We start from the raw sequence: 24962 nt of genomic DNA on the forward strand, positions 1-24962 counted from the left end.
GCCTCTGCGAGGTTCTGTGTTTAATATTCATTTTGAATCAGCAACGTGCAATGTGCTGTTGCTGGACATGCCTGGACAGAGGGACGTCTGCCTGGGTGGTGACACCATCCTCCTCTTCTGTGGGACTGAGAAAGAGCAGGCGCTGCTGAAACAGGGAAGGTTTAGGGTAGACTTCAGGAGGGACTTCCTCACGGACACATGATACTAATCCACATATACGCTTGGACAAGTTACTTCTGTCTGGGTCTGTCTTTGTGCGTGTTTACATATGAGTAGCGTGTGTGTGTGTGGGAGTAGCATGTATATACATAGGCAGGTCGGAGGATATTGACGATGAGACACCTTCTTTCTTGTTTTCGTTTTGTTTGGTGGTTTGGGTTTTGTTTATGTTTTTCGAGACTGGGTCTGTGTACCCCTGGCTGTCCTGGAACTCACTCTGTAGACCAAGCTGGCCTTGAATTCAGAGCTCCTCCTGAGTGCTGGGGTTAAAGGCCTTTGTCCCCAAGGCTCCGCTCTTTTTTTTTTTTTTTTTTTTTTTTTGTAAGTCTATTTTTAGATGTGGTCTCTCACTAGCACAGACCTTGTGGGTTAGCTGGACTGGCTGGCTAGTGAGACTCAAGGATCCACCTTTTCTCCGTTTCTCCAGTGTTTCCCACACCTGGTTTTTATATGGGCATAGGGGATGGATTCTCACACTTGAATCAAAAGAGCTTTACCCACTAAGCCATCTACCCACCACCACTCTCCCCCTCCCTTAGTCCCCCCCCCCCCGATTCTTCCTCTGTAAAGGGGCTTCTAGAGTTGCTGCTCCTGGTCAAAATTCTAGACCTGACAACACAGAACTGGAGAGGGCTTCTGGGCAGGCCTCTGGCTCACGGGGTTTCAGAGGACCCCAACTTCAGGTCATAAGCACCTGCCGTCCTCACCCTAGACACAGAGTAAGCATTCAACCAATGGACAATGGTACAGGTTGGTTCAGTGAGTGTTAACTGAGTACCTGGTACAGGCATGGCCTCAAGGCAAACCTACTAGAGAGGCTATGGTGACCTACCTTTGAGGAGATGAGATCTGGGGTAGCCATAGAGCTGGTCACCCCCCTCACTGGAAACCTTGGAATTGCCCTGCCCCTGTGAGATTGCTTAGAAGCTGCTCCAGGAAGCATACAGATGCACTGAGGGAATAGACAGAGAAGGATTCCGAAGACCGGCAGTAGAGAGGACTCTATTCAGCATATTGGTCCTATAGAGAACCCCACCCTCACACAGAAGAAGTGTGATCATTCGTGGGGTTCATTTACAAGGAGCAAAGAATAACAACTGACCCCCAGCCCCTACCCCACAGAACTCTAGAAGTCACAGCAAGAAACACTGAAGTTAAATCAATATAAAGACTTCCTGGCTGAGGTCTGGGTGATGAAGGTAAGGATGGATGGAGAAGCTTCCCGTCTGCCTAACAGCCTGCCCTACAGTGGTCTCCTGTGACATCTCTTCTACCCCGTTCCTACCAAGCTCTCCTCTCCTCCAGCTCAACCACTACAGAGACCCCCATGACCAGCCCTAAGAGAAAACACCAGAAGCGAGCTAGTAGCGAAACGCTGTGGCGGATCTAATTGATTTTTTTCCTATTGGTTCCCTAATATAGGCAACACTGTTCCTGCCGCTTTTCTGGGCTGGAGATTATGTCATAAATAAAGAGATTTGCTCCCCATTTCCATGTGCTTATCTTTAATAAGTTAAGAACTCAACAAGCTTTAGGAGGACTTGAAATAAGCAATGGATCTGGTGGTGGCTCCTGCTGTGGTGGCGACAGCCTAAAGCTTTCCTTGAGGGAAGGGGGAGGCTGGTGGCTGCAGCGAGGGACTGGAGTACCTGCATTCTTTGAGCTGCACTGGAACAAGATCAGGAGAGGAGGTAAGAGGGAGAGCTGAGAGAGAGCCAGGGCAGCTATGGCCAAATGGACAGGCAGGGGCTATGGGCTGTGGGGTAAAGGAGGGACAAAGTGTGAGGGTTCAAATGGGCTGAAGCCCAGTTGGTAAGTGTCTGCCTAGCAAGCGTGAAACCCTCCCACCTCACGGGCCGGCGTGGTGGTGAACACCTGCAATCCCGGTAACTCCGGTTGCAGAAGCAGGACAATCTGAAGTCAGTAAACAACAGCTTCAGGGCCAGCCTAGGATACACGAAACCCTTATCTAAAGGGGGGCTGGGAGGGGGAGCCTGTGACTGCAGAACTTAAGAGACAGACAGACAAATCGCTGAGTTCAAAATCAGCCTGATCTACATAAAGAATCACAGGCCAGCCAGGTCTACATGTCTCAAAAAAAAAAAAAAGAAAAAAAGAAAAGAAAAATATTAATAGGAATGGGAATAATAATTATTATTATTTCTGGGTAGTGGTAGTGCACACATTTAATCCCAGGACTTGGGAGGCAGAGGCAGGTCCAGTCTACAGAGTAAGTTCCAGGACAGCCAAGGCTACACAAAGAAAGCCTGTCTCGAATAAAAAAATAAATAATAATAGTAATAATAATAATAATAATAATAATAATAATAAGTGAATGGGTTTAAGTACTAACAGCATTATTGCATACTCCCTATGTGACCCTGGGCAAACCACTCATTCTCTTGCTTCATTATTTTGAAGCAGAGAGCATGTGAGACGGCCCAGTAGGTAAAGACACGTCACACCTTCAAGCCTGACGACCTGAGTTTGACCCCCGGGATCTACACGGTAGAACCAACTCCCAAAGTTGTTCTCTGACCGCTACCCAGGCACCAGGGCAGGGACATGATCATACAAAATAATAAATACCGCTACCCATGCGCCAGGGCAGGGACATGAACACACAAAATAAATAAATAGACGTGATCCATCCTCAGGGTCATCCCTTAAAAACAGAAGCAGGGCATGGCGGCTCGCAGCTGTAATCCTGCAATCCCAGCATCCAGGAGGTGAAGCCTGGGAGATTGCTGCAAATCGAAGACCAGCCTGAGCTATAAAGACAGACCCTGACTCAAAAATAAAACCACCAGTGTGGCTGGAGATCTCACTCAGAGACATAGCCCTTGCGTAAAATGTGTGAGGCCCTCTGCTTAATTCCCAGTACCACCAAAAGCAAAAGAGCAATAATGGGTAATAAAATAAATAATAATAGTAATAGTAATAATAACAATAATAATAATAATCTCAGAGTGTTGTAGCAACCGACTGTATAAAATGCTGAGAGCAGTGCCTGGTCCAGGGTATTAAGAGACAATATTAGCTTGTCTGTTGTTGACCTTCATTAAACCTTAACTATGGTTGAGCCTCTGTGTCAAGCCCTAACCTGGTCTTCCCCATTAGTGAGTCAGTGATGCCCCTGGACAGAGAGCACACAGCCTAAGACAGGTAGCAATGACAGGAAACTTGCACCATGAGGACCCAGAAAGGGGACAGTGACAGTCCTGGTGGAGGCAGCTGCTCTGTGGTTCTGTTCTGAGGGTCCCAGCTCCCTAGTTCTGGATGCCTCTCACCACACTTGTAAACTGACTGGGCAGGAGCAGGATCTCTCCGACAGACAGAGCTGACCTGCTGCAGACCTTCAAGCAGACTGCAAGACCATTGCCCTGCACTGATCTGACCGCTGTGCTGTCTAAGCAGTCTCCCTTCAGCCTAGACAATACTTCTTCTAGTTTCCATTTTACAGTCAAGGACACTGAGGTTCAGAAGTATGGCTATTGGGTCAAAGGCTTAAAGCTGGAAAGTAGCAGAGGCAGGATTTGAACCTTGCTCTAAACCTTGTCTTCACGCAGCAATAGTAGCCAATAAGGAACAGATGATACGGGCTGTTTTAGAGCACTGGCTGCTCTAGATGACAAAGATTTGATTTCCAGCACCCACATGGTGGCTCACAACCACATGTAACTCCAGTTCCAGGGGATCTGATGCCCTCTTCTGATCTCCATGGACACCAGCTATGCAAGTGGTTCACAGATATGCAGGCAAAACACTCAACATATAAAATAACTTTTAAAAAACGCCAAGCAAATGTTACCCACCTTAACTATATATAAAATGTCAGGTTGGATGGAGGGTACATACCTTTAATCCCAGCACTCAGGAGGCAGAGGCGGGCAGATCTGCAGACCTTTGTGAGTTCAAGGCCAGCCTGGTCTACAGAGCAAATTCCAGGACAGCCAAGACTACACAGAGAAATCCTGTCTTAAGCATATATATGAGATTACAGTTAAAATTTAAAATCCGGGCTAAGGGCTGAGGAGGTAGGGAACTTAAAAAGCATTCAGTGATTACTAACCACACGTCATGTCCTCCCATGGGTCTTCTTGCTGAATGAATATCTGGAAATCAGGTGATTTCCCATTTATAGGTGAAGAAGTGGAGACTCTGAACCATGCCTGAGGCAAGCACAGGACTGAGATGTCTTGAACTGGGGCCTGTTGTTGCAGCCTCTGGGAGAGCAATGTCTCTCTCACACACACAGGTTTTGTCCTTGCAAGTCACCACTGTGGAGAAACAGCCCTCCCCTCGTAGGTTGGGAAGCCCTGCTGTTTCTGATGGGAGAGGGATCTCTAAGTCTTGGGTATGCATTTTATAGCCTTCCTTTTCTCCAGGCATTGTCTGGACCCACAGAGTCTGTGGCTTTAAGGACCAGTGACCTCACAATTGGTTGCCATAGAAACCATTGTGATGTCACAATCAGAGGACAAGTAGTTCAAGGAGAGGAGTCGGGGATGGGAACGCACAGCCAGAATTGAGCACCATTTGAGATTTGTGTCCTATATTCCGGCCTAGAAAATGAAGAGGCGGGAGGCAGGCTTGCAGCTGGCTTCTTAGGGATCATGAGGGAGAACGAATGCTTCTGACACTCCACTTAGGGTTTCCTGGGACAGTGCTGTGCTGACAGTCAAAGGAAGTGTCCAGGAAAAGGAGCAACAGAAACCCATTCCCACACTGAAGGGCTGTAGGGGTGGGCTACTTCTACAGCAGGAAGGAGTAGGGTTAGACAACAGGAAGATCTTTAGATAGAAGATCTCACTGAAAGCGATATGTACCATTGTTCCCGAGTATAAGGTCCAAGGGAGACACTAGGTCTCAAGGGCCTCCAGAGCCCTGTAGAGACAGCCATGGTTGATAGGACTCTATCTTCTGTCCAAGGCTGGGAAGCTCCTTGAGGGCTAGCGTGGTCCTGGCATACACAGAGTGCTCAATAAATGCTTCCTCGTTCTGTAGACAAGCGACTGAGACAGTAAGGAATGGCTGGGCTCTATAGTGAAGGGTGAATGGAGACGGAGACAGGAGGAGAGGCCCATGGGGAACCTAGAGGCCACATGAGCTTTGCTCTTTGTTCTCTGCCACACAGCCACATCTCCAGCTTCTCATTCAGCCACATGCTTCTGGGGGCTGTCTCTGGAGACATGGAGCTCTTGAAGTCTGATTCGGATCCCAGCTAAGTGCTGGCCATTTAATTGGATATCTACACGGGATGAATTATAGAAACAACCGTCCCTACCTGTTCCAACCAACTCCCCTCCTGACCTTGCTCCTGGGTGACCCTCTAGGCCCAGACCCCTGCAAGTGAACTCTGGGCAGAGGTCCAGGCTCAGAAACCTGTGATCCTCCTGCCACGCTCCACAAAGGCCCACTGACATACGCCTTTCTTCCCTGCCTTTGCAATATAGCACAACTATAGCATTAAGTGGCTGTGAATCACCAAGCCTCCTGGGGCCTCAATGTCCCTATCTGTACAATGGAGACAATGACAGCTTTGTACCTGCCTCATAGGATTGTTGTGAAGGTGTCGTCAAATCCCGGGCTTAATGCCCTCAAACAGCAAATGATAAATGGTGCTATTATTATTTTTAAAGGTAAAGAAGAAGAAAAAAAAATATCCACTGAACTCAGGGCCTGACTTCCTTTAAATGGAGAATAGACAGATCTATTGTAAATTTGCTTTCAATGCATGTGGCAATCTTTTTAAAAAAGGAAATACTTCAGGCCTTTCTGCAAACCGTGAATCAGCTACAAGTCCATGCCTTCTGCAGTTGCAAAGCTTCATCCCAGGGTTTGCTCGGAAGGGGAAACATGATTACTCTCTCACATTTTTTTTTCAAGCCACTCCCCACCCCCCACCAGTCCTGCCTCTGGCATAAGAACAAACACTCTTTTGCCTTCACCCTGGCTCAGGCTGAGCACCTATCAGAGACAGTGTCATGGGGTCAGGTGTAAGATCACCCCGGCTGGGGTGTTTTTAACACCAACCTTTCCTGCCTGGTGCCAACAAAAGCGAGTGGTGCTGGCCTTACCACTTCTGTATCTGAGGGGGGTATGCTAGCTACGCCCCCTTCCCCAGAGAAAGAGCTCAAATGTGTAGCGAGGAGGATGCTTTGAGACAGGGTTGCATATAACCCATCGGATATATGGTTGAGGGTGACCTTGAATTCTGATCCTCCTGCCTCCACCATCTGAGGGATGACTGGGATGAGAGGCTTGTAGCATCGTGCCCAGCATGTGTAGTGCTGGACATTGAACCCAGGGATTCATGCATGCTAGGCAGGCACTCTACCAACTGAGCCACATCCCTATCTCAGAACTCAGATGTTTGAGAGGGTGTTTTAGCCAACTGGCAAGCCTGACACTTCCTGTCACCATCTCTAGATCACCATGGAATCCCTGGTGCCTATTGACCAAAGGCATCTAAATGGTGACCCTGAAGCCTCTCCAACCTTCCCTGGAGCTCAGTCCACCAGGTGACCCATTTCCTTACTACATCGTCATCAACCTGGTACTGAGTCCCAACCCCTGAGCAGCACCATAAACCCATGCCTCTGGCGGATGCGTCTTATGTCAGTTCAAGCACCAGGACTACTGAGTTCAGAGGATTTTATTTCCAGAGCCTTCCATATTTCTCTGGGATGATCACCTGTCTTTGTTCCCTCCCTCTCCTGGTTATTATCTTTGGACCCTTTCCAAGCTAAGCTGCCTTGATCACTTGGGGAGACAAAAGCCCCCACCATCCTCCCATGGTGCTTTTGGCTCTGGCAAGGGTGCTCTTGGGGACCATTTCTGTTCCTTCTTCAACTGGCCACCATATCCAGGTGGCCTTGGCTTTTAGGAACTGGTTTGCCTAAAAGACTTTCTGTGTGTCTGGGAACATGGTGGGGAGGGAGGTGGGGAGTGAAGGCCTCTCTCTCCAAGGCTGGGGAGGGCTATGAGAAGAGTAGGCCCTGGGGTACAGAGGGGAGGGAGAAGGCCAGCTGTTCTCTTTCTTACCCGTGCCAACCTAGCCTGACACCAAATTAATAGCATTCAAATGAGATGCAAAGCATTATGCAAATATTGAAGAGAAGGCCACTCTTACCAGAGCCTCTGGGCTGTCGGAAGGCCAGTGCCTGGAGCCCTTTCATGGAGGACCCCATGGGCTCCCTTCCACTTCAATCCTCATACTTCAGTACCAGCTTGTGCGTAGGACCAAAGAGACTGGCCAGGCACTCAAATTGCCTTGGCCTCCCAAGCACTCAGGGCCCCTTCCCATCTGAAACAAGCCACGGGCAGCTGTGAAGGTAGCATAACCTCCCTGGGCCCCTGGGTTCCACTCATCAGCATGTATGCAAACTAGATGGGAGGTTTTTGCATCTATTTAACTGTCCATTAAAATAGCCCCATGCCCACCACCTCTGCACAGGCCCCTGCTTCCAAACTGCCAACCCCTGCTGCCTGCAAAAGCCGTGTGTTTCCTGAGCCTGGTAATTGCTGTGGTGTTTGCTGAGCTGTATTTGCATTTGATTGTCATTTAACTTTCTATCTTTCTCCTTCAATCAAACCGAGTGGGGGGGGTAGGGGTGGGGTGGAAAGGTAGGGGGCTGGGGGGCGGGGAAAGAGTTGGGCTTCTACAACATTTTAGTCTCAAGCCCTACCGCAGTTTTCAAAGAGCTTCACTTATTAGTGCCACAAACTTGAACCCTGAGACTTCTTCCTCCACATGGCAGGGGAGGGGCTCCTCCCACCCATCCCAGGGCTCCCAAGCATGCAAATGATTTCACCAACAGGATGGATCTCAAGTCCTATCCCCAGTCTGCATGCTCCGGCACCTGCCTCATTTCTGCCCAGCCAGTGGCATTAAACATTTATGGAGCTGTAGAGGATCAAAGGCCTCCACTGGAGGTGGTGGGCAGGCTGGAGGCCTGGGGTTTGGAGATGGAAAGTAGCTCACATCAAACCGATTTCTGCTGCTGTCTCCGGGCACCCTAGGCTCTTGCCACAGATCTGGTCCCATTCCTGGAGTAGGCGCCAATGCTCAGAGCCAGAAGCCTCAGGTGATTGACTTTGGGTAACCCGGGACCTCAGGCCTGACATCCCTGGCCGTACCAGAAGCCACTGAGTCTGGAGACTTGTTCAAAGATGATGGTGGTTGTGACCAGAAGACTGTGTGCCCCTACCGTCTCTGGGATGAAGTGACAGCCCCTTCCTCTGCTCCCCCCAAACCCTAAAACCCCTTTGGATGTTCTGATCTGAAAGCTGTCTTACAGAAGAGTGGATCTAGGCTTTCTTGGTTTGGGGTTTTCTTTACCGCCCACCTCTTCTTGCTCAGAGAGCAAGGGTCATCCCAGCTGACTTCAAAATAAGTCACTGATGCCCCTGTGATCCCACGAGTTGACAGGTTGTTTAGAATTGGAAAAGTGGGGGTTGGGGATTTAGCTCAGTGGTAGAGCGCTTGCCTAGCAAGTGCAAGGCCCTGGGTTCGGTCCCCGGCTCCGAAAAAAAAAGAAAAGAAAAAAAAAAAAAAGAATTGGAAAAGTGAGGCCAGCTTCTGAGGGATGTGAGTTAGAGATCCACTGTTGTCTCAGAGATGGCTAGTAATCCCGTCTCCGGCTTTCAACCTCAGTCTGTGGTAGTCTTCCTCCAGGGCTCGTAGTGAAGTACATACAGTTCTTCCCACAGTGCCCACAACTCACCCAAATGGTGCCAGGCTGATATAGTCTGCTTTGTGTACCTTCGTAACGAAGTAATCTCTTCATTATCCGCCACTTAAATCAAAAACCTACAGCCTAGTCACAGGTAACTCCAGCATTCCTCGATCTTTCCTACGGGGGCAGGAGGGGCAGCTCTGCTCTGTAGAACCAGTCTCCTTACTGACCTCAGCCACCTGGCAGTTTCCATTATGATGCTGGCTACATAAACCACACCCCCACCCTGCCCTCTTCCCTCCTCCATTCACTGAAACATGGGCAGATTCAACACAGTTTCACCCATCTGCTGTGTGAAGCCCTCACTGACTTAGAGCAAAGTCACCCCCATCTCCCTATTTCACAGCTTTCATACTGCATCTGTGGCCTGCCTCAGGCTTTAGGCATCCCCATTTATGTACAACATTCATTGAACATTTAGGATGTACTAGTCACTGGACGAGGTTTAAGTAGAGAGCACATAGGCCGCGCAACTACCAAGTCAACAAAACAGATAATGCAGTGAAAAATTAGACAGGATCTGCTGAGAGCAAAGAGCTAGGTAGACATAGTAAAGGAGCCTTGTGGGTCATCACAGGTCTCTCCTCTCTCTCTCTCTCTCTCTCTCTCTCTCTCTCTCTCTCTCTCTCTCTCTCTCTGTGTGTGTGTGTGTGTGTGTGTGTGTGTGTCTGTGTGTGTGTCTGTGTGTGTGTGTGTGTGTGTGGTGTGTGTGTATCTGTACAGAAGCCAGAGAATTACTTACAGGAATTGGTTCTCCCCTCCCCATGTGGGCGTGCGGAATAGAACTCCAGTTATTAGACTTGACAGCCAGTGCCTTTTACCAACTGAGCTATCTCACTGGCCCATGTCACTTTTTCAGGTTGTGTGTGTGAACTGAGTAAACTCTCAGACTGTAAGCCTTGATATAGATGGATGTCCCCTTGGACATTTTATTGTCCTCCGTTACCGGTAATGCCAATGTCTAGGAAGAATGGGCCCTTTGAAAGGCACGAGAAAAGATGCTTACCAAAAAACTCTACTGCTCCCTAGATTGGTCCAGGTTCTGCCTCAGCTATGCTAGGAACCTGTTCCACAGAAGCACATTTACCGTATCTTCAGTAAAGAGTGACAGCAAGCTGTATTATTATTCTAAGCATGCAGTACAAACCCATCCTCTGGGTTCAGGGCAGAGTGGAATTCTGGGATTACAGTCTACAATGGACTCTCTCTTGTAATCCAAGCAGTCAGGAAGGTCATGTTGCAGGTTCCCAGAGAGTTTGCTTACCTTTCTTCTTATAGGTAGTGCCCAGCTCATCCAGAGCCCTACTGCCAAGATGGTTGAGTGAGACTGTGGAGTCCAGCAGCCTTTAAGTCAGGGTGAACCATCCCGATAGATCAGGTTCATCCTGCCTTGTGGCTCATTGCCTTTTTCCAGAGCTGTGTAGTCCTGAGGGACACTGGGATGCCTGTTTGTGAGGAAGGCTCTCATGGCACTCACCCATTCCCAAACTTCAGTCAGTCACCTCTGTGCCTGTTCTCCAATTCTGTGGGCAATTCTTGTCCTCCCTTCCCTCTGCCCCTCTCTCCTGGCTTCTCCTCATTTCTGATCTTCTCTTCAAAGGCTCCCCTACTTGCCATTCCTTCTGCTACTCTCCTTTCTCTTCCGGTTCTTCAGACAACTGTCCAAAATCCTCTCCCAGCATCTTCCCCAGATAATTCCACAGGCCACCTGCTGCCCGGGATTCTTTACAACAAGCAAGATGGCTCCCCAGAGCCCACAAAAGGATCTACAGAGAATCAAAGGAGCAAAGCTGGAAGACTGCAAGGACCAAAACGCCCTCCAAGGAATGAAACTAAGGGCAGAAGTCACTTGTTCCCAGGATGAGATGGGGGAAGTGCCATGGACAAATTATGGGGGTTTGACCCAAGTTCACACGGAAAGAACTAAACATTAAGCTGCCCTTTCTTCCTCAACAGATATTAACGTCAGCCACATGGTTATGTCCCATTGAGTCCACTGAAATTCCCATAACAAGCCTAATCATGTCCCTTGGGTCTGAATAGTAGCCTCACGTTCTGCACAGCCCTGGCTAGCCTATTGTTGGCCCGTGGCTTACGGGAGCTCCTCAGGTCACAGAGTTGTGGGATCTTATTTTTCTGTGCTATTGACTATTCCAACTATTTTGGTTACTGCCCCTTCTTCAAGTTTTCCTCCATCTGAAACAATCCTAGTGGGCTGAAGGTGTAGCTCAATGGTAGAGCCCCTGTCTATCAAGTATGAAATCGTGTGCCAGGCCCTGGTTCCTAGCACTGAAAAAGAAATATCAAATAAAGTTTTACAACTAAAACAGCCATAAAGACCCCTGATATTCATTTTCTCCATCAGTTCCAAGACCAGAGTTGGTACTGGCATAAAAGATCTATGTTACTGTGAATGTTCTTGTTCTACAGAGGAAGCAAGGACTGGAAACCCATGGCTACATGGGGACCCAGGGTGCTGCCTTCAGCACCCCACAGCTTGACCCAGGTTGCCTCCTACCAAGTGAAGAATGTCTCCCCAGGACACAAGTGCCACTGGCTTTTAACTATAATATCAGGATAATTAAGCTTTTCTGTGAGCACAGTTTGCTGCTGATGCAGCTGCCTGGAGCCCTGGCATTTATTGAGCGCAAAGTAATAATTTATTGTCCTTTGTACGCTCAGAAGCCGTCTTCATTATCGGCCCAGGATGGAGCTGCCACAAGGGCAGGCGGGCCTCACCAGCTGCCTCACTGATGTGCATCTTTCCAGGTTACCCTTGTAGCTGTCAGGTACCAAGGTGGGGTGGAGAGAGAGGTGGGTAGGGGATGCTCTCTTTAATGGAGAATCCGACTAGAACCTAACACCTTGGTAGACTACTAACCCGGGAGAGGGTGGTAGGCTTGGCTGGGCGTGGGCAGCTCGGGAAGGCGGGGCTGTGTGTGCCACATTAGCAGGGCAGTCCTTTCCCCGGGGCTCGAAAGCCTGTGCTCTTGCCGCTGGGTCTTCTGCGCCTTTGCTTGAGACTTTACGGTAAGCCGCTCCTCCTGCGCCCCCGCCCCCAGCCCCGCGCGGCGATCCCGGGCGCCGACGCCAGGCGCTGGCCGTGGTGCTGATTCTGTCAGGCGCTGGCGGCGGCGGCGGCGGCGGCGGCGGCCCCGCTGCTCTCCCCGGGACCGGCTCTGCCTCCCGCGCCCACGCCTCTCCCAGTCCCCAGTCCCCCTACCGCGACCCCAACCCGGGGCGCGGCCGCAAGCAGCACCATGCGCCCAGCAGCCCTGCTGCTCCTGCCCTCGCTGCTGGCGCTCCTGGCTCACGGTAAGGGACCCGGGCGTCCGGCCACAGGACGGGGGCGGGCGCGGACTCCCAGGGGTAGGAAAGCAGGACCATCCCGGCGCCTTGCTCTGTGCATCCTGTTGTTCCTCCCAAGCACCGCGTCCCGCCGGCTGCGCTGTCCCCGGCGCCGACCCAGCCGGGCGGGGCGCGAGCTCCACGGGCGGGAAGCCGCCGCGGCTCCCGCCATTCGCGCCCGGCCGAGACCTCGCCTTTAATCATCTCCCCGGATCTAATGGGATTTCTCTGCTGCAATTCATCACGCCACCCCCTCCCCGCACACACGCGCTCACCCGCGCGCTCCCTCGCTCCACTCCAGGCGTCTAGGGGCGCCCGGGCGCGTTGCGGGGGGGGGGGGGGACGGCAGGTCGCGGGTGCGGAGTCCGGACGGTCCAGCTGGCAGCCCGCCGCTCTGCCTCCCCTGCTGCTCTCCAAACTTCGCTCGACTTTGCCGCTTATTCTGGGTCCCTCGTATCCTCACTGCAGAGGAACTGGGTCGGGCGGTGGTGGGACCGGGACTGGGACGTCTCTCACCTATCCCTGCCTTGACGCTATCAAGTCAGAATTGGAACCTAGAGCACAATTCTGGGGATACATTCGGGGACCCTGAGAGCCCACTGCCCAGCCCCTCGCTCTTCTCTGGGCTGCAGTATCTGAAGTCCTGGGACTGACTGCCCTCCCTGAAATTCTTTCCTTACACACACACACACACACACACACACACACACACACACACACACACACGGAGCGCTGCTTTTCTTCAGCTCTGCCTTCATGCCGGGTTCTATCGACCCGGGAGCCGCAGACTAGTTAGCGGAACTCACCGTTTGCCCCAGCCCCGGACGCCGAGTTAAGTCCCAACTTAATTGGTCTCGGTCAAGAAACGCTTGGCCTCGAAGTAAGCAGCAAGGGAGTTTGGAGGAAAGAGGAATGGGAAGCAGGAAGGGTCTGAACCAAGTGATCTCGGGAGTCTTCAAATGCTCAAGTCATTCTCCGCTTTTACTGGTCGCCTGCTGGGGTCCGCGAAACTGCACTTTGACTTGGGACTCAAAGTCCCTCGCCATATGGTTATGGTTCGTAGCGTCTGCTGTAGAGGAGGGAAGGAGAGAGCATTGTAACCTTCGGGCTCCATCCTCCTAGGCTGAGAGTTTGGAGGTCGAAACAGCCAGACTAGGGTGGCTTGGACGCAAGCCGCTGTTCTCCCGTCCCGGTGGCGGGGAAGCACATCTTTGAACCTCTAGCTGTACCCACAAGTAGACCACATCTTTGCTTAGCCCACCTGGCTGCCCACACTGGCTCCTCCTAAGACTAGGAAAACTTGGAATTATATGTTCACCTTGCTGGGAGGAAGAATTTCACAAGCCCACTCCGGGGATGAGAAGGGATGAAGAGAAACCCATCTTCAGGGCCAGAAATCTAAGGATATCTCTGAATTCAGGACCTGTCTGGGGTCTGGACACAGGCTAGCTCCTTCCGTCGGATGGCCGGAGTCTGTGTTTGTTCCCTGGCAATGGGCGTTGTTGTCTGACTGTGTGATCTGGACTCCTCAGGTCCCAGGATGTCTGCAGTTCAGGAGCTCTGAGTGTTGGGAGACAATCCATCAGTTAAGCCTCTAGTGTGTAGGTGTAGTCTCTGCTAGTCAGCTCCTGGCAGGTTGGAGGGAGACCATAGGTCTCCAAGAAGAAAGCTAGCTGGTATGGTTGAGAGTCCAGCCCAGATTGGAGGTGTGGAGGTTCATGTTGGGAGGAATTTACCCACTCTGGCCAGATGTCTGTGTCCCCAGACAGCGTCCTTCTGTAATTCATTAGATTCTCCCGTGCCATGGGGTTGCCTTGCTGCCTGTTTTATAGGTAGGAGAGGATTTGGAAGCAGTGGCTAGCCTGGCATATGAGAAAGCCTGAGCTCGGTGACCAGGAGGCCCCTACCTATTTAACATAGATGGGAGGTTAGTCGTTAGGGTTCTTAGCCCTCTCCTTTGGGAGGCAGCTCACTTGGCTATCTCGGGTTCCTGGAGACTTTCAGCCAGGGGATGCATCTCTGCAGCCTGGCAGCCTGGGAGGAGGGGGGCCTCAGAGCTCTGCTCACAAGAGGGACTCAAGCCACAGAAGGCAGTCAGCCACAGTCTAAACCTTCAACCTTCAGTGGTCCATGGAAGGAAGAGGCTCTGAAAACCAAAGAGATGGATGGATAGTGCTCCGCCCCACGGGCTCAAGTCCCCAGTTCTTTTGCAGCCTCTTAGATATAACTGGTTCCAGGTATGATAGGCATTACATACTACGGGGCCTCCTCTCGACCCACGGGAAGTGCCAGGGAAGTCTTGCCACAGTAGGGGAGAGACGATAGTTCAACAGGAGCTGTGTCTGCCTAGGCCTGTTGTGTCAGTTTAATGATTTTTAATGAGCAATTACCTTTAGTCATTCTCTTAATTTCTGAATATCAATAAAGTTAATTAAACTCTGCATGTGTGAATGTGGCCTGGGGAGATTGTGAAGGTAAAAGCAGCCAATACTGGGGTGGGATTAAGTCTCCAGGTACAGAAGCTGCCTCTATGGTTATGTGACCTTGGACCCAGGGCTCCATCTAAGCTCTCTTGAAAGTGTGGTAGAAAGATGGAGGCGGGGCAGAAACAGCAGGCCTCAGTTGCTTATTCTGCCAGAAGCTGGGGGATAAAGTGTGGGAGGGAAAAAGGAAGGATTTGGCTTCCAGGATTCCTACTGCTGCAAGGGTTAACATAGGACTGACTTAACCTAAAATGCAAATTGCTGCTTGGGGGTGGAGCTCTGGTTGGTGCTGGCTTCTGCTGGCTTATTGCTGGGGACTGCTACCCAAGCCTTGCCACTCCCTGCTTTCTAGCCTGGTTCTTCAGGATCAGGGATCTTGCTGGGGATAAAGGCTCCTGGTAGATACCTTAGATTGCACTCAGAGCCCTAGAGGTGGACCAGCAAGCAGGGAATCCCTGCTGGGTTTCTGAGGAGACTGCCCAAGAGGAAGAGCAGAGTTGGCTTTTGGCCCCTCATGGGCCTAAGCGAATCAAGCTTGGCAGGTCCTGGCGGCCATCCCAGCCTCAGCAGGGTGGCATCTTAAAATGCCTTGGGGATGCTGTGGGGCACTAATGGGGAGCAAAAAGACAATGGGACTGGGCTTAATTAGAAACTGGGTTTCCATCCTCCCATCCCCATGTCTGCCTGAACAGAGGGGCATGTCAGAAAGGCTGCCTCTTTACCCTCTCTCTCTTCCATTCTCAGCCCCTCCAGCCTCCTCCAGTCCTTCTTGTCTCCACCCCTCCTAGCTTAAGCCAAGCCCATCCACCAGAAGACTCTCAGCTCAGGAATCTTGCACCCCTACTTGGGCAGCGTTCATTATCCTCTTCAGACAGAAAACAATAGACAGGGGTAACTTCAGTAAGGCAGCCTCTCAGCTGCCCAGACGGGAAGAGCCCAGCTTTCTACTTCCTTGGTTTCATGGTTGCCGAGCCTGGTTTTTCACCTGTGAGGGGCTTAAGCGCTATGAATAAGAGTCACCTAGAAGAGGAAAAGCTGTCAGCCCTAGTCCACAGCCAAGAGGTAGAAAGCAGGTGCTGGGAGGTCTCCAAGGCCAGTTCCAACAGGAAGCAACATTATTCCAGAAAGATGACTAATCCAGCCAGGTCAAAGGAGTCTCTGCATCAATTCTCAGCAGCTTTTGGACTCTTGATTTTCCTTCTCCCTGCCATTTGTTTTTTTTTTTTTTGGTTTTTTTTTTTTTTCTTCCTCTCGGCCAGCCTGGTTAATCTACTTCACGATTTGAGTCTGGCTTGACTGGCACTTCAGTAACTGGCAGGAGGCATCTGCTCTATGGCCTGTTCTCCAGCTTGGGTCAGAGGACTTGTCCATGTTCCCACTGTCTGTTTGGTGCCCCATCTGCTCCCCAGACTGTTGGATCAGGAGCCTTTGCCTGGTTGCTTGAAGCTCCTTCCAGGACCAACCACTCAGGAAAAAGAACAGTAGTTTACCTCGTTCGCCCCATGCTCAGCCCTTGTACCTTGGGCAACTCCAGAAAGCCTATTTAGGAAACGCTTAGGGGTCAGCTGCCTGGTAAGGATGGGGCCATGGGCCTGGAGCAGCTGGGACTGCATCTTGAAGCCGAGTTTGCGTAGCAAGTACACTATTTTTACATAGATTGTATGTTGAGATTCCCCCCCCTTTTCCTAACAGTTGGCCAATTATTCTGCCTGCAAATTACAGCCTTTACTTAGATTTTTCCTTCTACAAATTAAGCTGTCACACCATCAGCCTTAGGTGGTTTTGGGGGCGGGGCCAATAGCCGTTGCTAATTTGGAAAAGCTTTTCTTCAGTCATCCCTTAGGGCCACCACTACTTGTATCCCCAGTGGCTCACTCAGGGCCTACCTAGCACGCGACACACATCAAATGCATGTTAAGAAATCTGTAAGAATTGCACGGGTAGAAATCAGCACAGGAGAGCACGGGCCCGGCCTTGCAAACCCCATCCCACAGTTTGTATCTGGCTGAGAGGGAAGCCTTGTATGAACTTGACAACTGAGGCTCCAGAGTGCACTCAACCATTCAAGCTTCAGAAACCACCACACAGCCCGGAGAGACTAATATGGAGCTCTGAGATCAGATATGCCCTTGAATGGAGTAGCAGAGGCCTAAGAGTAATCTGCACAGTAGTGCGGATCTCTGAACCTTTCTCACTCCTACCAAAAGCAGGTGTTGGGGGTACAGCCATCCAACCATTCAGTCCACCATTCATTTGCTCATTGTACAAACGTGGTTTGAGATGTGAGGGCCGGACGCAGAGAACACCCTTACCCACAGGAGTTTCACTGATAAAGCCTTTTCTATTTAATGCTCTCATAGTAGGAGGTTTCTACCCCCACTTTATGGATTGGAAAAACAAGATTGGGAGAGATCAAGTCACTAGCTAGTGAACAGAGAGGGTACCCCAAAGCACCTGCCCATTTTGCGAAGTCTTGCACCAGCCAGCGCCCCGTCTCTTCCAGCGTAGGAAGAGAGGTAGCCTAGGCAAATAGGAACCCAGAACACCACTATTCAAATAATAGGAGCAGCAGAATAACAGCAAATGTTTATGAGGACCAAATACACGCCAGGCTCCCTAACTGCTTTGAACACATTTGCTCATTGCTCTGCATATCATTTCCATGAAATAGAAGCTATTACCTGCCTTTCATAGACCAAGTTCAAGCTCATAGTGTCTGACAGACTCAAGTCATAGATACTCTGTAACTTTCTTCTATTGCATTTCTGGCCTTGACAGTTGTTTCCTGGTGATGCCTGCTCTCAGTCTTTTACTGTGGCAAGTAACAGACACTTTATCATATACTCTATCCTTAATGGCAAAGAACTGAAACACTAAACACTGTCTTAGGTGACTTCTGCCCTTTGTGAGCCTTGGTAAATGAAAGGTGAATCTTGGCATCTTGGATTATCCCACCTCCTCAGCCTCTACTGAGGCTCAGTCCCCAGATGGAAGGCCTAAGCCTTCCCCAGCTTCCTTCCAACTACCTACCTGCAATCCCCCCGGGCCGCCAGCCCTTCGAAGAGAAGATCGAATCTGCAGCTGCGGGCAGAGTGTTGTTGGCCATTGATTGTTGAGATTTCTCAGAGGGCTTGGGAGCAAACAAACCTGCCAGGTCTCCAACAACAATCCCAGACTCTGGCTGCACAGCCTGCAGCCTTGCTGGCCGGGAGGCTGGCAGGGAGAGAAGGGGTGAGGTGGGAGGTTCTGGCTGAGCCCAGCAGGAACAAGGGGCCCTGCCAGGAGATGAGCAGAGACTGAGTATGCCTGGGAGGAGGGGAGGAGCTGCAGCAAGGATGCTAAATAAAGCCCAGACCCCATACACGCCATAACCGGTCCTGCCTCTACCAAATGTCGGTCTGTCCTTCTGTTTCCATTCGCCTGCCTCCCCTTTCCTGATTACCCAGCAAATATGACCTATCAAGAACTCAACTGTTCACTCACCCACACATCCATTCTTTATTCAACAATCCCTCTATTCAGTACCTCTCAAAAGCAGACTATGACACAAACCCCGACCTCAAGAAACTTAGTTTAGAGACAAGTTACATCCTTAATAACTAAGATCAGCTCAAACTGCTTCTACGTAGACTGGAGACTTTTAGTTTTTTGATTGTTTGTTTGTTTGTTTGTTTGTTTGTGGTGTTTGTTTGTTTTGGGGTGTTGGTTTTTTTTTGGGTTTTATTTATTTTGTTTTTGTTTTGTTTTTCTCCTCTAATAGTAATTGAATGGGTCAGATACAACCAATTACACCTACAGGATCCAACTACCCTGAACTTCAGGGACAGACGGATTTCTGTACCTCAGTCTCTCACCTGTAGCAGGGAATCACTGTTTCATTCTGTGAAGGCCCAGGAAGTCTCTGAGGTTCCCAGGCCAGACCATAATGAAACTTTCCCATTTCTGGGTATTGTTGGAGCTTTCAACACGCAAATATGGTACAGGGTTCCTCCTGCTTGTCACCAAACCAAATACATCACATAATCCAAGTTGAGGGTATCCACCTGCAAAGTGTAGCCCTAAAGGCTTACCCACAATTGCCATACCCTGGTAATGACCTCATCGTGTCCCTCAGAGGCCCCTCCCCCACCACATCCCCTCCTCAAAGGCTCTTTACAATCAGGCCCCTCCCTCCCTCTCATCAGGCAGGCAGAACAGAATTTAGGAAAGCTCCAAACCATTGAGTTTCTCTACATCTTATGTACGGGCTGTTTTCCTCCTGCTCTCACCATCCTCAGCCCAGATTCATCTACACTGCTGCCCTCTCAGCTTCTTCCTGCTCCCTCCTCCCTCCCAGCTCTGCAGCCGATCACCAGCCTCTTTGTCCCCCTAAGCAGCCACCTGCTGAGTGTCTGGCCAGGGTCCCACAAGCCAGCAGGTGTCTAGGGAGTCTCTGGAGCCTAGGGAGAGGGGAATCAAGCAGTGTGGGGAACCACAGTGTATATCAGGAAAAATTCCAACAGCACAGAGCTCATCAGAGAGCCAGGACCCCCGATTAAACCCTGGCTGGCTCTTGGTGTCTGTGTGCCCTTGGCTGAATTGTGTCACCTCCCTGTACCAGTGAGAATTCATGGCACCAGATTCTATCCCACCTCTTTTGTAGACAGCATAGAAAAGGGAAGGAAATCAGACAGGGTAGGGACTTGGAAGGGGCTAGAAGCTCTACTTGAGGAGAGATAGCCCGAGAGATGCAGGGCACCAAGAGGAGGCCACTTTACCAGTCAGGCACTGGAGGGCCCGGACCCGATGACCCAAGAAACCAGGCCAGGGCTGAGCTCTCAAGTCGGGGGTAAGCATCAGCTCAAGGTCTGCAGCATGAGACTAAGTGGCACAGAGACAGCCTGGGTTTGTGGACCTTTTAAGGGTCTTCACCTGGCACACTGCTCTGCAGACATAGTCATACAAACTATTTATATCCAGACAGGAGATGTGCTGGTGAATTGAAACATCTGGTTCAACAGCTGGCAGTTTCTCTCCCACCAAGGCACCCACCCTATTTTGTGGATGGCTAAAGAAACTGAAGTCACATTTTGAGGTTCAAAGGTACCCCTGATATCTCCAGCCAAAAATGTGAAGGGAGTCTCCAGTAAGGCATGACAAAGAAACACATGGGCACACTTATTTACCTGATTGCTTTCTCCTTGCTCCTATGTGGCCCATTCAGAGCCTATCTCTTAGCAGAGCCCCTTTCTATACTGCTCTTATAGAGTCTTCTATCTCTCTACCCCACTGTGCCTATTACTCAGGTCTGGGTGACACTCATGTGGCCTCTGACTGCTGGCTGGTGTCTGAAGTCTTAACCATGCTGTATCTCATAATGACTCTGGCCCTCCCTTGGCCTTTCCTGTCTTGGGCTTCAAGCAACAGAAAGGTGAAAAGATAGGGAAAGAAAGTTTAGGGGTTGGGGATTTAGCTCAGTGGTAGAGCGCTTGCCTAACAAGCGCAAGGCCCTGGGTTCGGTCCTCAGCTCCGGAGGGGGGGGGGAGTTTAGCTCTCTCAATTCAAGGTGTTCCTCCATCCAGCTCAGCAGAGACCTTGAAGGTCAAAGCAAAGATGAGGTTAGGAGGTGGGTATGAGGGGTGAGGGTTGAGCCTGCACAGCAACCTTAAGATTCTGGGGGTGGGAGCTGGAGAGATGGCTCAGCGGTTAAGAGCTCTGACTGCTCTTCCAGAGGTCCTAAGTTCAATTCCCAGCAACCACATGGTGGCTCACAACCATCTGTAATGGGATCTGATGCCCTCTTCTGGTGTGTCTGAAAACAGCTACAGTGTACTCATATAAAATAAAATAAAGTAAATCTTAAAAACAAAAAAGATTCTGGGGATGGGGGAGCAGCCTAGACATGCAGGTAGCTTTGTCTGTGCATGCCTGCCTGGCTTGTCCATCTATCCCTGGGTGTCAGTGCCCTCTGTGCATTCTGGGCAGTGGCATATGGAATATGTACCTAAGGCCTCAGCTCGGGTTGCTGCTGTCCCCACTCCTGTCAGCCCACTCCATCCCTTCTCCCCAGTCTTGGGCTCCACTGACCCCCTCAAGGAAGATCAGAGATGCTGCTATTTTTAGCAACTCCGTGCCTCTCCTCTCCCTTGTTGAAGATTTCTGTGGAAGTGGAGGAACAGGGCAAGCCTAAAAAGTCCCACAGTCTGAGATGCTCAGAAGTTGAGATCCTTTCCCTCAGTTGCACAAAAACATAGTGGCAAAGATAGCCTGGGCTAGTGTACAGGTGACACAAGTCAGGTAAACTTCCTTACTGGCTGAAGGAAGGCCCTGGTTACTCCTGCTTCTGCTCCCTCGTCTCACCAAGTCCCCAAGGCAGAGCTTAGCTCTCTGACTCTTCCCTAGGTCATCTGGAAGTAAGGTAGAGCTGCTGGCATCCCCCACAGGAGCTGGGAGAGCTAGAGGGAGGCTGAAGGGTCAAGAGGAAGAGAAAGGGAGGCATGTCCAATGAAGCTACCCATCCAGGGACCTCTAATATCATTCTGGCACTTCCTAGAGGGGTTTCAGGCCCAAGCTGAGACTCAATTCTACCCAAAGGCCACTATCAAGTCATTATCTCCAGACCCAGAAGGAAGAAGCACTCACCCCCATCGCTACTTCATTGGTTCTGGAAACTAGTCTCAGCTGGGAAAGCACAGAGCAAAGAGGTTTCAGGAGCTAAACCAATGGACCAAAAAGAGAGACAGCCCCAGCTCCCTCAGAGAGAGCCCTACTTCTGGATGCAGCCTGTCTTTGCTCTTAGGGACCTTTTGTTTCTGCATCTATCCTCAGACTCCGTGGCCTGCCTCCCGGCTACACCATCTCCCACAGGTCGGCTCTCTAACCAAGCTTTCTCACCTGTAGGATGGGAAGCATCAGATAGTGTGAGCAAACAGTGAGGGACCCAGAGCCAGAACAGGTGCTCAGGGGGGCTCTCAGGATCCTCCAACCCCACCTGAGCCCCCCACATGCATGCACACATGTGCACAAACATGCCACAAGCCCACACACATATGCATGTGCCCCCACTCACATATACACATGCTTTGGCCTTTGCACATACAGGAACATGCGTGCTCATAACATGTACACACAGAAAACATGCATATGCACACATATACATTCTCACTCCCTGTCCTCAGCAAATACGGACCAAGAGTTAAATACAAAGAAATGGGCTCCAGAGCATACAGGAGAGTGACAAATAACAGAGTATAATTCCCCACTGTGCCCACCAGGAGGCTCTATCAACTCCTAGAGTTGGGCACCAATAATAGAGATGTTGTAACTGCCCCCTCCCACCTAAAGACTTCTTAAGAAACCAAGAACCACGTGCTAAGAAAAAACAGAGAGGCCCAGACAGGTTAGGTCTAGCTCAAAGCTATACACCCCATCAGTGTGGTAAAAGCAGAGCTACCCTGGAGCCAGGGCTCGGCTAAGGCCTCCACAGCTAAGAGCAGAGACTATAGTGACCTCCAGAGAAAGAAAGCTAGAGTCCAATTCAGTGTTGAGGACCAGGGTATTCTGGAGTTCTGGGCATAGGATCTTCTTCCTCATCTGCAGTTCCTGAATAGGTAATCCCCCTGATGCAGCACACAAAGCATCAGAGAGCAAAGGTGACTGGGTTATGGGGTAGCTTTGGCTCTTATGCACGAGGTAAGTCCCTTCATTAGTGTCATGGACACTTGGACATTGGAGCCAAGTTCCTAGAGGTGAACAAAAGTGCTGGGAATGGCCTCAGGAGTTGGCCTTTGAACACTGGATAGGAGTGAGGTGGCAGCCCAGAGATGCTGGTCTGGGACAGGAAGGTAGCTGCTCTCCAGCCTTGTCACTTTGTGGTTCTGTTTTGCTGTGCTTGCGGCTATAAGGGCTTATCTATGGTTGGTGTCTAGAGTTGGGGAGTGGGCAGAAGGAGGAGGGAATGATTGTTCTCTCTTGGTCATCCATCCTGTTTCTGAGCTTTGCCTCTGGGCTGACTGAGATGGTCCAGCTCCTGGCTCCAGGGAGGACACAGTTCCTGCCTCTGCAGCCTTCTTGTTCCAGCTGACATTTCCAAGGTTTGCCATTCAGAGAAATACGGTCTTTGCTGCTGATGCTTTGGTAATGACTGGGCTGGCTCTGGAGGGCTGCGACTTGCTCACCCAGCTCAGGGCCATACCTTTCTGCTCCTTGCTCTTGGGACCTGCGGATAGCTCCTCTGTCTCCTGCCCATCGTCCTATGCAGAGAAGAAGGCTTGGGGTAGCAGACAGATGAGGGGTCTGTTGGAGAGAAACCCCCACCGTGAGTAAAGGAACTCTAGCTTCAGTTCCTACCTAGACCCTGCCTTGTTAGCTGCAGCCCAGACAAAGTGAAGGATTAGACTGGCAAGGGTAACAAGGAGGCTCCTCCCACTGCTTCCATCCTGTCCCAGGGGGAGGAGCCAATTCAACAGCCCCTACCTCTCAGGGCAGTGTTCTAAGGCCCTAGCCCCAGGAATCACTAGTAGGCAAGCAGGGCTCTGGCCTCCAGGTCTCCAGGGCCAGCAGGCAGACAGGAGGGGGGGACACAAGGCCGCGGGGGAAGGTATAGAACACAGCAGGTGACGCTGTAGCAGAGGTCTCATTAATCACCTCTCCAGCCCCCAGCTCTGCAGTGGCGAGACCATATTAGATTTTAAATTGGAAAGCTGAGAATGTGGCAGTTAGCAGGGAGCTCCTTCCACCCTGGGCCCCTGATCACAGACTCACAGGAGGGAAGGGACAGTGGAGTAAAAAGGCCTAGCCTGTCTGCAGCCCAGAGCAGTGTTCCTCCCTCTCCCTACCTCTTCAGAGCCTGGGGGGCTGTAAGACAAACAGCTCTGGGAAAGGTCAGACTAGGGTCCACAGAAGGAACAGTTAAAATAAGGGGCCACAGCAGCCTTTGTGCGAACAGTGTCCCCTGCTGCTATGCCCTAGGGTCTTTTGGGGTTTAAAGTTCTAGGGTATATTATTCATAAACAGGGGCAAATGGTAAAGACTAGTGGTCTGTGCGTGTATTAGGACTTACACACATACACACATGCACACATACTCACACATATATGCATACATAGACACCACACACACACATACATACATACATACACACACTACACACATACATACTCACACACAGATACATACATATACACACATCGTATATATACATACACACATACATGCGCACACAGCACACACATGCACACATGCATATACATACATATATACATACATACACCACACACATGTACATACATATATACACAGACACACGCAAACATACTCACACATACATACATATAACACATACATACAAACACACACACACCACACACATATGCACACACATATACACAGATATATACACATACACACATATACATACATACAAACACACACTACACACATGCATACACACATACATATACACACATATACACAGACACACATACACACAGACATATATACACATACATGTACACATACACACCATACACACATATATATACATATACATACATATTCACACATACTCACACACATATATATACACACATACATATACACATACATACACACTCACACACATATATACATATACACTACACATAACACACTCATACACATATATACGAACATGCATACATACATACATACATACCACACACACACACACACACACACACACACACACACACACACACCTATGCTACCAGATGGGCATATGTCTATTCCTCATGCACATGTGCCAGCAACAGAACAGCCACCAAGGCAGTAACAGCATTGGTCCCAGGCTGTAAAACAGGCTGATTCTTGATAGCCATTTTCCCTTTGGAAGAAGTAGGATGGTCCATCCACATTGCCTCTCAGCCTCAAATTCTTCGCATGAAAAATGTAAAATACCAATTCCAAGCACAAAGAGCAGCCGGCAGTTCTGAGGGGAGATGGCTGTTATGGAGGTGTGTGACTGACTCACAGGGATGCTTGGTAACTGGGTGCCCAGTCCTAGCCCTGCAGCTGAGCAGCTGCTCCAGGACTGCCCTGAGGTACTCTGCCCTCTGCTGCTGACTGGTCAGTGGGGAAGGAAGGGAAAACAGACAAGGTGTTCCCAGAGACACATACCTGCCTGGGCCAGGCTTAGTTGAGTTGCAGGAGGCCA

The 24962-nt window shown here is 50.4% G+C and overlaps 1 protein-coding gene and 1 long non-coding RNA gene across 8 annotated transcripts in view; one reads left to right on the plus strand and one right to left on the minus strand.

Moving 5' to 3' along the window:
• Window positions 1–1707: 1707 nt before the first annotated feature.
• LOC134480828 (uncharacterized) lies at window positions 1708–20933 on the minus strand. The gene is made up of 3 exons (XR_010055691.1): window positions 17822–20933; window positions 4292–13377; window positions 1708–1887 (listed from the first exon to the last, which is right to left on the minus strand). It is a non-coding gene; the product is annotated as an uncharacterized LOC134480828 (long non-coding RNA).
• Sez6 (seizure related 6 homolog) overlaps window positions 12143–24962 on the plus strand; it is a 49669-nt gene continuing 36849 nt past the window's right edge. For 6 of the 7 annotated variants that reach the window (XM_063268377.1, XM_006246954.5, XM_063268378.1 and 3 more), the window contains exon 1: window positions 12143–12275. In XM_063268377.1, coding sequence (XP_063124447.1) covers window positions 12221–12275 — 55 coding nt within the window. In that variant the 5' untranslated portion in view covers window positions 12143–12220. The remainder of the gene's footprint in view (window positions 12276–24962) is intronic. The other variant, NM_001105754.2, reaches the window with a different exon arrangement.

The sequence above is a fragment of the Rattus norvegicus genome, chromosome 10, assembly GCF_036323735.1.
Source record: "Rattus norvegicus strain BN/NHsdMcwi chromosome 10, GRCr8, whole genome shotgun sequence".
NCBI lineage: Eukaryota > Metazoa > Chordata > Mammalia > Rodentia > Muridae > Rattus > Rattus norvegicus.